The sequence below is a fragment of the Perca fluviatilis genome, chromosome 1 (genome assembly GCF_010015445.1).
Source record: "Perca fluviatilis chromosome 1, GENO_Pfluv_1.0, whole genome shotgun sequence".
Taxonomy (NCBI): domain Eukaryota; kingdom Metazoa; phylum Chordata; class Actinopteri; order Perciformes; family Percidae; genus Perca; species Perca fluviatilis.
This window is the reverse complement of record NC_053112.1, coordinates 43069688-43083294: the sequence shown is the minus strand read 5'-3', so window position 1 is coordinate 43083294 and position 13607 is coordinate 43069688. Positions and strand designations below refer to the sequence as shown.

Here is a 13607-nt window from a genome sequence, read left to right as displayed (position 1 = left end):
TCGTGGACATGCTCTTACATCCCAACAGATTATTTGTGTCACATTACGTTTTTTTGCAAATGGCAGTTTTCTTTACAACATTGGTGATGCGTAGCATATTAGTAAAGCCACTGTATAGCAAAGCGCCATCAGAAGAATGTTACATGCTCTGAATCGTTTTTAAAATGTTTTTGTAGTGTTCCCTGGATACAAACCAGTAAAAAGGAGTTCCACAGGACTGCAGGTGAATGATGTAAACCCTTTGAAATAAAAGATTATGAATTATAATTATGTTAATGATGGTGCTGCAGCCTCAGAATGGGATTAGTAGGCCTAGGACTTTTTCGCCCGCAGGATTGCACCTAAATGAAATACATTATAGGTTCAATACCATTTCACCAGTACACTATATTGGAACTTTCGCATTTACTCTTGCAGCAATTTTCTTCCACACAAATTCTCTCTCTTTTGCAGCAGCTGCTGTGTTGCTTTTTTAACGAAATATATGTTCAAACTCACTGTATGTGCACATGAGTATTTCAGCCGACCAGTTTGTTTGTGGTTGTTACCATGATGAATCGTAGTATCGTTGCTCCATTCATGCTGCCTTTTTATAGTGGTGGTGCACGAGCTTAACTCTGAGTGAACCTACTTTGAGTTGATTGAACCAACTCAAATCAGCTGTTCTGGAACCGAAAACTCAGAGTTTCCCATCTCAGGGTAAATCAACTCAGAGTTCAGGGTTAGACTCAGAGTTAGTTAAACATCCTTCCTGAAACAAGCCCCAGATGACAAGAAATTATCCCAGATCTTTTGATCACAACTTGCTCTTATGTTTATGGAGTTTATATTTGTCAACTTTATTGTTAAAATACTTAAGTATAGGTATGAGACATAGATCGCAAAGACAAGTTTAGCAGGGGAATCTAGCACCGCTATGCCAGCGTCCCCTACCGCCTACATTCAGCAACTGCAGCAGACGTCCCTTGGCTCCCAGCATCGTGATGCCAGTGCCCTTGTTGTATATGCCCTCATCCAGCAACTGCAGCACCTCTCTTTAGCCCGGACTCCTGGCTCCTGATGCCAGCGCCTGCTGCCCTTCCTCTAGTAACAACAGCAGCTCACTCCATCAAGTGCTCCTGGCACCGGGATGCCAGCCCCCCAGGCACTGGGATGCCAGCCCCCCTGCACTTACTTCCAGTTACCACTAGGGCTGGACATTGTGCATTGTGTGTCTCTACGACGTGTAACATCAGACAGCCAATTAGCAGCATTATTAAATCTTTGTAGAAGCATGCTGCATGCTCACTGATGCTGATGAGATTACTCCTTAGGTATTGAAATTTGGTATTAAATGACGAGACGATTTAATAATAATTAGGCAATTCTCTCTGTGCCTAAAAAGTATTGAATCCGTTACCCAGGCCTAGTTACCATAGCAGCTCACTCTAGCCAGGGCCCATGGCCCCGGGATGCCAGTGCCCACAGATACTTACATTTACTTTCAGTGTCCACAGCAGTTCAATCTAGCCGGGGCTCCTGGCACTAGGATGCCAGCTCCCCCAGGCCACACACTTCCAGCAACCGAAGCATTTCGATCTAGTCGGGACTCTTGGCAACGGGATGCCAGCGTCCCCTCGCACTTATTTTCAGTACTGACAGCAGTTCACTCTAGCTGGGGCCTCTGGCACTGGGATGCCAGCGCCCACAGGCCACACGCTTCCAGCAACCGAAGCAGTTCGCTCTAGCAGGGGCCCCTGGCACTGGGATACCAGTGCCCCCAGGCCATACACTTCCAGCAACCGAAGCAGATTACTTGTGCCGGTGCTCCTGCAACCTCAAAATTCACTCGAGCCAGGGCTCCCGCCACTGGGATGCCGCCCCCCCGCGCTTACTTTCAATAACCACAGCACTAGGATGCCAGCACCCCTCACATCACGTACTTGCTCTGTCCACGGCCGGGACGCTGCCTCTGCCCCATCTAATTACTTCAACCATGCAGGCTGGAACCCAGTGCCGCTTCCTTCATGTCTGCTTGGCAGACATACAACATACAACCTCCACTTTGCAAATCTCATCAAGTGTCCCAAGACAGTTGAAGGCGCGCCTAACTCAGTCCTGGCTCAGCCTTTTCTGCATCTGGAACGCAACAACTTCTTACATGATGAACAAACTTGCTCACCACACGGCATCCATCTGCACACAAATGCAGCTCATTCTGGTGTTTTTTGGAATTTCTACATGGAATATGGTTTGCAGCAGAATGACCCCTCAAGCTCACAAGTTCAGAAGCTTGTCCCTTCCTACAGTCACTCAACCAAGACCAGTTCCTCCATATTTTGCACTGATGTTCAACTTGTAAATCTTGCCATAACACCCTGATCTTTGACTCCCTGAGCTACTAACAGCCTGTCACCCTTAACCCTCTCCGATCAGCTTGAAAGGGTTCCCTACCGAAGCCTCTCCATAACGCAGTCAACGTCAAGTCAACTACAAGCGACTTCATGTCTCGCATCCCAATCATGTTTCATTATTAAATTGTTCAGACCTATCTGGTTGAGTGTGTGGTCCTTGCTAGTGAATTCATAGTTGGACCGATATTGTGATGTATCATTAAAGGATTGTCTAGCAATTTGTTATATTCTACTGATATTGATCTTTGAAGAACTGCTGTATTGTGATATCGGTGTCATGAGCCATTTATCGTATCGTTAGGTACCCTGTGATTCCCAGCCAACAGATACACACAGTATCCATAGGCAATAAACCAAAATACATACATACATTCTGGGTGCTGCAAAGCCCATGAAACGTAATTACACATAGTGTGGTGTATTCAAATCTTCAGACAGAATTATTTAAAGCATTCAAACCAAATATACTGCAACCCATTTAACCATGTTATTTTCCTTTTGTTTGAAGGCCTACACACTAAAAACTCCTGGGTTAAAAAGGGACCAACTCATTTTTGGTCATTGGGTTATTCTTTTTGACCCAACTTCTGGGTGTTGGTTAAAATAACCCAACTTCTGGGTCAAAAGAACAACCCAATTTTCTGGGTTGAAATAACCCAGCCTTATTTCAGAAAATAAAACTTTGTTTTAGGGACTGTTCGTTATTTATTTAAGGGGCCACTGGAGAAGTTTTGGGACCTTTAGTCAAAATAGACCTGACCCTCCCTTCACCAGCAATACATTTTGGATGACCCTCCAAAATGAACGGGAGAAAAGGGATGACCTTCCCCAACAATGTATTGTACTGGTTTGCGCTTGGCAAAGACATACAGATAGACATTTTTTTATTTTTACTGCCATGAAATACGCGACTAAACCTCTGTATTCTCATCTGACGCATCACACTCCTCTGTTATGGTGTGGTCTCTCAGAGGAGGGGTGGGACATATAATCATTTTTAGAGGGTGTGTCACTTTATTTCTCCTACAAATACTGGTGATTGAAGAAATAACCCAGGAATTTTAGTGTGTACAGTTCAGGACTGAATCACTGAAGTGAACCTTCAAAATAAGGATACAATACCTTTCTTTAATTCCTTGTCATTAACTCTGTCTCCTTGTTGTAGTTGGACCAACAGTACAATGAATTTAAGCTGAGGTCCATCATGTCAGAGCACAAGAAGACCATAACAGCCATCAGTTGGTGTCCTGACAACCCTGATCTGTTTGCATCAGCCTCTGCTGATAACCTGCTCATCGTATGGAACGTGTCAGAACAAAAGGCTGTAGCAAGACTGGACAGTACTAAAGGTTAATGGATGATCTACACCAGGTTTTATTGGCCCACTGGAGTGTAAGAGTACTGCAATGCCCTCCCCTCCATAAAGCATTACAGTGTCTTATTTTCTTTCACAGGTGTCCCTGCATCAGTAAGTTGGTGCTGGAACTTCACTGACGGAGTGGCGTTTGTCTCCCAACGTGGTCCACTATATATCTGGGTATATGGAGGTCTTGACCCTGGGGTCACAGTACATAAAGAAGCCCACTCCTTCCTTTCTGATATCTGTCTCTTCAGATGGCATCCCACCAAGAAGGGCAAACTGGTGTTCGGACACACCGACGGTAGTTTGTCTGTTTTTCAGCCAGGTACCGATGTTTTCCTCAACTTATTACAATTTAAATTAAAACACATTCTTACGCATGCATTTGTACTTGTCTTGGGACATTTCTTCGACTTACATTCATTGCCTGGAGACATATACTCTGATGCTAACTATAACGTATACATGTTGTGGAAGTAGAAATATTGTGTTAATTTAATACTTAACTAGTTGCCGATCATTATTGCAGTTTCTCTGCCAAGCAGTAATTTACAATTCATTATACCATATGGTCTGGGTGAACAGAGGACTGCAGGATGACAATCCACCATTTCTGAGCGGTCTCAACAATCAGATAAGCGTGGATTCCTCTTTTCACCTTTTTATTTTTTCTGATTGGCAGCAGGGTGTCCATTAAAAAGTAATATAAGACACCTACTCAAAGAGTTTCAGTGAAACTGACTGTTTACCGTTCTAAATTAATTCATTAAAAGAAAAAAAATAAATATATATATATATATATATATATATATATATATATATATACCTTGTTATACATGGCAAACTCATGAACTCGTGGTTTAATTGTCTAAAATATTCACTTAACGTTAAACATTGTGTTTTTGTTGTTCCTGATCGTTTACATGCTTATCTAAATAAATGATGGATGTATTTAAAGAACCAAGGAGATGTAATCATTATGTCGTGCTACTAGCTAGATACTAGCTAGCGCTAGCTACTAAGGTTCGCCTACAGTTTCCTGACCAGAGCTTCTCTTAATACATCCATGGCTTCATCCCTCATCCAGGTTGAGTGATAATAACACTGTATTAAAGTTACAAAAAACATTTTCCTTATTTTTTAATCTTAAATTAAGATAATTAATTTTAAAATAAGGAAAATGCTTTTTGTAACTTTTTAGTGGTTAATTGTAAAAGCTAAAAAAGCAGAATGCAGGCTTAATAATGGAGCTAGTTAGGTAGCTAGCTAACGTTAACGTAATATCTTATTTGTCCCTAAGAGCCGATGTGGGTTTAGGTTAAGGTTTTAACACTTATCTTATGACACATCCGAGGTCTGTATGCTGAAAAGTCTGTAACGTGGATGAGGGATGAAGCCAGACAGAATTTCATAGCTTTATGACTAAACGAAAAGTAAAAGCACACGTTTCTATGGTATTAAGAGAAGCTCTCTTCACAAAACTGCAGGCTAACCTTAGTAGCTAGTATCTAGCTATGTCTGTAGTAACGTTATGTAGGCATATATGTAGCTAGCTAAAGTGTTACCGTTCTCTTAATACATCCATGCTAGCTACCACTGATGTTAGCTACTAGCCGATAGCCCTGGCAGTAATGACATTACATCCATGTTACAGGCTTTACAGCATACATACATCCATACATCCCTCGGATGTATCATAAGATAATACCATGGATGTATTAGCTAATAGAACACATGGTGAATTACAGTCATTAGCTATATCCATTATTACAGCTACAGGATCTTGTGTGTGGCTGCAGTCCCGCAGATCTGCTTGCGTTCATTATGTGCTTTCATAATGCCTTGTTTAAACTCTGGATTCAGCTTAAGACCGAACAGTAAAAGCTTGTTAAAGAAAATGAGTTCTGTTTTGTCAAAAATTCAGAAAAGTTAATTCTCCACTATTTTTCTGAGTCATTAGTACAAATTTGTAATCTCAAGTTTACAGTGCTCAACCACTTTAATTATTTTTCGTCATTGTACTCAAATAGTTTAACAGTAATAGCTGAGACGTCACGTACGTGCGTACGTGCTTCGACGTGCCACGCACCGATCCTGTGGAAAATTCCGCCATTGTTGCATTCCGTGTCAGTGGAGAAATTTAGAAGAGTAATTTGCAGCTTGTGGAGAACTTCGGTAATTTATATGTGTAAGTGAAAGAAGATACTGTGGAAAATTAACCGTGGGACTGCCAGTGAAGATTTTTCAGGGAACACCGCTGTGGCATGCAGCAATTTTCTGAACCTGACAAGCTAGCTAACTTTTGCCATTGTGCTGACCGCACTGACTGACGTTATATTGATGTTCCCTTTGGGCGCGCTAATTTGGTAAGTCAACACCATATTATTTCGATAATTTATTATTTTCTTCATCAAACACATTTTGCTGTCAGTGGTTATTGTATGCATTAAAGCTAATATGAGTTGAGTTTACTGTAAGCTTTCTTTATCGTTATTAACCTAATTTAAATTTAACGTTTTAAAAAGTGGGAACCAGTGTATTTAGATTTATTTTTCATCTTAAAGTGAAACGTTTTTAGTGTAGAAGTTTTCTGGATGTTTTTATAACCGTTAACGTTCCAACAACCAGTCACGTCAAGTCTGTGACCGCTTTTTTTTTTTTTTTCATCGACGATGTCTGGGCAGGTTTTACAGGACGTAGCTAGCTAACGTCAACTAACGTTAACTGTTTTCAGGTTTTAAACATTTATTTCACGCAATACGTTGACATGTGTTCTACATTTTGTAAGGCCAGTTAAATATAAAATGTAGGCTTGGAATACGTTTGTAAAATAACGTTGTCACAGTCTGTGAGGTCCAGTATCCTCTGTCGGTGCGTGGTGACTTCCAGGTTAAACATTTAAAAATAACGTGAAGTTAAAATAAGGTAACTTTCTGAGATTAACGTTATCTCCTTTCTTAACCTGATAGTGCCGTTTGTTCATATCTTTGTTTAGCTTATTGATTTACGGTTTGAAGACATTTTGGTTTGTCTTTATGGACTAGCTAGCTGTAACGTTAAAGTGATGGTTCGGAGTAATTCACCCTAGGGTCCTTTGCACCATGACCTCGAGCCAAACACCCCCCCAGAAGCTTTTTCCACCTGGGTCTAACATTGGGCGAGTTAGCGTAGAATAGCGTTAGCCGCTGAATAGCTTAGCGCGGGGCTAATGGACCCACGTTTGTATCTCTAATATGCACTAATGATGCCGAAATGATACCAAAGGTCTACACTAGTGTATATATAGGTTATGCACTCATAAAGCGATGGATTGGAAAGTTTGTAAGTACACCAGAAGTTTATGTAAATAACTTGCCTGCGCTGGCTTCTGCTCTCTGCTGTTGTTGTTGCTGCTGTGAGTCTAACTGCAGGTAGCAGCAGCAACAGAGAGCAGAAGAGAGCAGGCAAGTGTTCATAAACTTCTGGTGTACTTACAAACTTTCCACCATCGTTTTATGAAGTGCATATAATGTAGACCTTTGGTTATCATTCGAACGTGTAGATGAATCATCTGAACTGGCGATTAATCGTCAGCGCCTAGCGCTAACTATCAGCGCCTAACTCTCCCAATTTCCGACAGGTGAAAAAGCTTCTGAAGGTGTTGCTCGAGGTCATAGTACTGAACGTAAACTCATCGAACCATCACTTTAAGGACATTATTCTGCCACAGAGGTTAAAATGAACATTCCACCTAGTCGTAATGTTACCTAACTAATTTGTATTAAATGCTCCCAAGATATTTTACACAAAGTTGGTGCTTTTGTGAAAGTGTTGCAACTTAGTTAACGTTTCAATCTTCTCTCTATTAAGGCTGAAGCTGAGGCAACTGGCTGACATACGGAGTCTTCTATCTGGTATGTTCATGTGAATGAATGCACAACACTGAAATGACTCCAACCTATCCATAACGGTTTTCACTATGTATGCAGACTTGTGGATTTGATAGGGGGGTAATATAGTTTTACAATGGCTTGGATGTGCAAACTTTGTGCTGCTGCTGCCTTTGATAAAAGAGCACAGTTGCTTGAACACTATTGTTTGCATCACAGCAATTGTTCCTCAGTCAGTCCTTTGCCTTGTCTGTATGAAGACTATCTGCACATTTCAGTCAGTAAATGCTTTGAAAATTCACCTTATACGGTTACATAGTCTGACAGTTGTGACTAGTGAAAGTCAGGTGGGATGTGTGTCATTTATCTGTCCTGTGTGTGGATTCAAGCAACCATTTAATGATAGAAGTCTTCTTAGTCATTTAAGGACACATTTAAAACAACATGAGATGGTGCATTGCCCATTCAAAAATTGTCACTACTGTACTAATGTGTACTCTTCCTTCAATGCCCATAAAAGTAGGAATCATCCAGACTGTGATGTCTCAGATTTTAAGGATGAGATTGTCTTGACAGAAACTGACAGAAACGGCCAACCGATGCCTAGTCAAGCTGACTCTGATCAGGGTTCTCTTTCTCCTGAGCTGGATGCCCTTGAGTGCAATCCTCCTGAGTCTACAGATGACATTGGTGAATTGCGCACTCAATTGACAAACAATTTGGCTTCTTTGTTCTTGAAAATGAACAGTGTTCTTCATGTATCAGAGATGGCTATACAGGACATAGTTGAAAATTTGTCACTAATATTCTCATTGTCCAAACGTCTTGTGAAAGACTCTGTCATCAGTATTTTTCGAGAGCATGATCAATCGATCAGTGATGCCCTTCTTCATGAATTAGTTGAAGCTATCATGAAAAGTAATGTTTTTGTCAGTGCTACTTTGGAAGGTGCAGAACTTTCCACTGCCAAGAGGAGGAAAACATATGTAAGGAGTAACTACCCTCTGGTAATGCCAGTGCAATATACTGTAGATTCCAGTGGACACATAGCAGTGTATGTTCCAATACTACAGATGCTTCAAACTATGTTTAAAAATACTGATCTCCTTGACAAGATTCAAGAAACTAAACCATCACCACTTGGAATGTTCATGTCTCATGAAGATGGAACATATTTCAAAGAAAATCAGTTTTTGTCAGAAGCAGGAGAGATGAAATTGTCGCTGATTTTGTATGTCGATGACATTGAAATAGCTAATCCTTTAGGCACGTCTAGAAAGATCCACAAGCTTTGTACAGTATACTGGTGGCTGGCCAATGTTCCCAGTCAGTATAGGTCCAGCCTGCATGTCATACAGCTAGCGCTGCTGTGCAAAGTACCTGATCTACAGAGCTGTGGTTTTCAAAGTGCTCTTTCACCTTTGTTGAAAGACTTGCGCACTCTTGAGGAGGATGGCATTTTCATTGAAAGTTTTGGTCATTGTATCAGGGGCACTGTGTTGTGTGTTGCAGCTGATAATTTGGCTGCCCATGGTCTTGCAGGCTTTGTGCAGGGTTTCCGAGGACAATATGTCTGCAGATTCTGTTGCTGTACTCAAGACCAGATACAGTCTGGTGAAGTTTCAGAAGGAGAGTTTAGCATGAGAACGAGGGCCTGCCATGATCTTCATGTGCAGAATGTTGTGCAAGGAGAAAATGCATCTCACTTTGGTGTTACGGGTGAGTGTGCTCTCAGCAAGACATTGCAGCATTTCCATCCCATTACTTGTTTCCCGCCTGATATACTTCATGACCTGTTTGAGGGTATTGTGCCAGTTGAGTTGGCCTTGTGCATCCGTGAGATGATTTGTCTGAAGTATTTCACTCTTGAATATCTAAACACAAAAATTCGCACATTTCCCTATGAGCACTTCGAAAGGCTTGATAAACCACAACCTATCCCAAAGACTTTTGCAGCCAAAGTAAGCATTGGCGGGAATGGGCATGAAAATTCCACTTTGCTACGTTTGTTACCACTTATGGTAGGAAGTAAAGTACCTGAAGGGGATAAAGTATGGGCCATATTGATGGACCTTAAAGAAATTGTGCAGCTGGTGTTGTCTCCATCTTTCACTGAAGAATCCATCCAGTACATGCAAACTAAAATAAGTAATCACAGACAGGGTCTCAAAGCGGTGTTTCCAGACTTTAAGCTTCGACCAAAGCATCATTATGTTGAGCACTACCCTGAACTGACGCGGCGTTTCGGACCTCTTGTTCATTTATGGACCATGAGGTTTGAGGGAAAACACCGCTTTTTCAAAAGGGTGGTACATGACACACACAATTTCAAGAATGTCTTAAAAACTCTGGCTACCAAGCATCAGCACATGATGGCATATCACTTTCGTGCGCCATCATTTTTCAGACCCCACACACAAGCCTCAAGTGTCACCTCTGTCCAAGTTACCACACTGCCTTAAGTGGCACAAGATTTCATAGAGACAAAGACAGATAGCCAAAACATATACAGTACATCAAAGGTCTCCATAGATGGCACAGAGTATGCAAATGGCATGTTTGTTTCTGCAGGCCACACTGGAGGACTTCCAAAATTCAGCAAGATTGAGCACATAGTGCTTGTGAACAACTCTGTTTCCTTTCTATGCAGGAACTATGAGTGCTGGTACAGTGAGCATTTAAGGTCATTTGAGCTGACATCCTCAGACAATTTCTCTGTGCATCAGCTGTCAGAACTAAATGACACAGTAAGTCTCACAGCATACCATATTGACGGGCATTTGCTATTGACACAAAAAAAGATTTATTTCTATCAGAGATTTACAGGATTAAAATGTTTTTGGAAGTGGGGAACTGTACAGTCTCATCGAGCATTGTGGAGAAAATGAACTCTGGTGTAATATCGCAATCAATTTGCCACTAGTGACACCGTTTTTAATGAACTGTATACATTTTAGTTTATGATACTAATCCAAAGCAATGATATTTTTCATTTACAATTTGCTGGAAATTGCCTGAGTTTGTCTGGAACAAATCCTGATTGTGTGTTGCCAAACTAATGGTTCTTTATTCATCTTTTCTCGCATAGGAAATGGCAGCTCAAAACTTCCTACTTCATGTCCATACCTCCACTGACATTGTTAGGAAGATGACTTTATCTTCACGTCCAGAATCTGTTGATGAACTAAAAACAATGATAAAGGAAAAATTTAAGCTAGACTTTGACTTTAGCTTATCATACCAAGATCCAGACTTTGATGGGCAGTTGTGTTCCTTTTGTAGAGATTGAGGAGCTTCCACATAAGGCTGTACTAAAAGTTATAAGGTCTGAGAGTGATGTCAGTTCAGTAGCATCAGATGACACAATAATATTGCCTCATGCCCTTACACCAGACAGGACTGAGAGATGGCCTGATGTATTTCCAGTGCCCGCTTTTTCCTACGAGGTAGAGCTCATTCTTGGCGAGGGAAATGTTACATATGAGAGAACAGGGAAAACCCTTAAGCTATCTAGGGGACAAAAGCACGGCATCCTTGAGACCCTTGCAGCCAAAATGCATAGCTTCAAAGCATATCCCAATGATAGGGACATTTCAATGGTAGCTGAAGCGCTTGTCACTAAGCATCCTTGTCTAAAAGAGCCAGGATCTCGGACAGGATGGTACGGTTGGAAAAATAGTCTAAAGGTTAAGATGGGGAACTACCGCTCTAAGTTGAGCCGGGCAGGATTTAACGAGGTAGCTGTAAATTCTGGGAAGAAGAGTAGAAACAACCCAGAGAAACAAGCTCCCCACACTAACATCAAACGACCAAAGAGGGCAGAAGTAAATTTTCTCCCTAATTTCCCAAGAGGCGAAGATGGTGCAAGCCTTGAGCAATTGAGACTCCAAATTGTGGATCAAGTTAAGATGAGTGACAAAAACCTTCCCCTCATTGCCAAGTTAATGCAGACCACCTTCGCTCTGCGGCGCAAAGAGGTCATCAATGATGACCTACCTGTTGGAGAAATCTTGGAACGCTGGCCTGCCCTTAAAATTATTTTCCCATGTAGACCTATTCTAGCAGAGTATTGATGAGTATTCATTTTAATTCTTTTGTGTGACTGTCAGTAAATTCAACAATATGACTCAGATTTCCATCAACTATAGCATATGATATGGTTTAAGGATCTGCATGTTTTTCACCAAATCTGACACAGAACAAGATCAATGTTTTGATATTATTGGCGTATTTTGTAGCATATTTTGTAGGGTTGGGCATCGAGAACCAATTCCTACTTGGAATCGTTTGGAAGATTTGGTTTCAAATCTGATCATGGGTTCCAAATTTAATATGCGCAAGTTTTGGTTTCCGTAGCGACTAGGCGCTTGTTGTGTTGCAGCCGTGGAGCACAGTAAACGGTGCTCTAGTGTGGCTTTATTTTACATTGAAAAAGCCCCGTCAAACTGCAACCCACCTTTTTGAATCAAAATAAAACCTTCCTCTTATTTCTGAAATAAGCATGTGACCCATTTCAACTCCACTGCTCAAAGAATCGGAATCGAGAATCGATAAGAACCGGAATCGAAAGGAAGAATCGGAATTGGAATCAGAATCGTTAAAATCCAAACGATGCCCAACCCTAATATTTTGTTGCTATATATTTATGTATACAGTCAGACTTGAACTGATTTTTGTTTTTTACATTTCGCCAGGTCTGTGCCGAGTTTCACAGAATTGCAAACATGAACCTGAAGAACCACTTCTTTGCGGAGTTGGACCGTCATGCCCATCGTCTTCAGAGCTTGTTCAGGAAGAAAGCTGCTCGCACAGGAAAAGTTGCCGACGTTCTGGGTCAGCTCTTTAGAGCTTATGACCTCCAGGTTAGTTAGTTATGCTTCTTGGTTCTGCATAGTGATACTAAAGTAGATTTTGGTGTAACCTTTTTAGAAACCCTCAACTCCTTAGACTTGAGAAAGGTCTTTATTGTAAAAGTATTATGTAGCTATGCTGTTTAACATCCAAAGTGAAGAAATAATATGTTCTCACTCTCCAGGAACAAGTTGATGTCCATGTTAGACGCGCTGCTGTTCTCCGTGCTCTCCCTGCCTATCTAAATGAGGATGACTCTGGATTTCTGAAGCTGTGGGATGTAAGTCATATTAATTGTTTAGAAATTAGTCTGACAGTTAATCATAGAATACAATTGTTTGTTTTTGTCAAATATTTACATTGTTTCAGTTGTATAAAACTTAGAATAAATTGTGTAAAGAAATTGTGTAAAATTGTCCTGGGGTCATCATAAATGGAGCTTGATTGTGTGAGGAATAAGTCCTCAAAGATTGTATCTTCTTCTCCTGCTCAGACATCGTTCAGGTTCTAGTTGAAAGTTTTGACTATAACGATAATAATTGTAGTTATTGTAGGGTGTAAACTGTTTGCAAGTCAGAAAAAAACAACACATGCATCCACATATTCCAGAACTGTTGTATTTTCACGCTTTGAAGTTTTGAATAAGTCCACTTTGAAATTAAGATTTTCAGGTTTCTAAGTAAAAAAAAATGTGTAGCTCTGAATCATTCATATTCTCTAAATTGTACTACACTTTGACAAGCTCTGTTCAGGCTGCACTTAAAGCAACATACTGCTTTTGAAATAGTTTAGACAATCTGGGGTGACAGTTCTCTCTTCTTGTGTTTAGGAGGCGCAGTCTGATGAACCTAACATTGATGACCTACCGGTTGGGCTTCTCTTGATCAGTGCCAATTCAACAGATGCCACGTTCTTCTGCCCAGACAGGACTGCGGTTGTGCTTGAGGGTAACATAGTTATCGATTTCCCCACATTGGCTGACGCATTTGTGATGCTTTTTGCACTGATTTATGCTCTGCATTTAAGTTACCCAAAAGACTTGGCCAACACATTTGACTTTATCCAGAAAGTGTTGATGGGCCTGGATGATGGGAAGTTGAGGCCCAGGGTGTTGAGCCTTAAAAATGACCTGTT

The 13607-nt window shown here is 41.0% G+C and overlaps 2 protein-coding genes across 2 annotated transcripts in view; both read left to right on the top strand.

Moving 5' to 3' along the window:
- wdr17 (WD repeat domain 17) overlaps positions 1–13607 on the top strand; it is a 248789-nt gene that overhangs the window by 51763 nt on the left and 183419 nt on the right. Inside the window, exons 3-4 of the mRNA XM_039802786.1 lie at positions 3559–3742; positions 3848–4078. Of these exons, the coding sequence (XP_039658720.1) occupies positions 3559–3742; positions 3848–4078 (415 nt within the window). The remainder of the gene's footprint in view (positions 1–3558; positions 3743–3847; positions 4079–13607) is intronic.
- Positions 4570–11939, top strand: LOC120561302. Its single transcript, XM_039804364.1, has 2 exons — positions 4570–6119; positions 7603–11939. The coding sequence occupies exon 2, from the start codon at positions 7877–7879 to the stop codon at positions 10082–10084; it is 2208 nt and encodes a 735-aa protein (XP_039660298.1). The 5' UTR covers positions 4570–6119; positions 7603–7876; the 3' UTR covers positions 10085–11939.

What these genes read in the sequence shown, in the direction of transcription:
- LOC120561302 (XM_039804364.1), top strand. Translation starts at nt 7,877, where the DNA reads ATGAAGACTATCTGCACATTTCAGTCAGTAAATGCTTTGAAAATTCAC.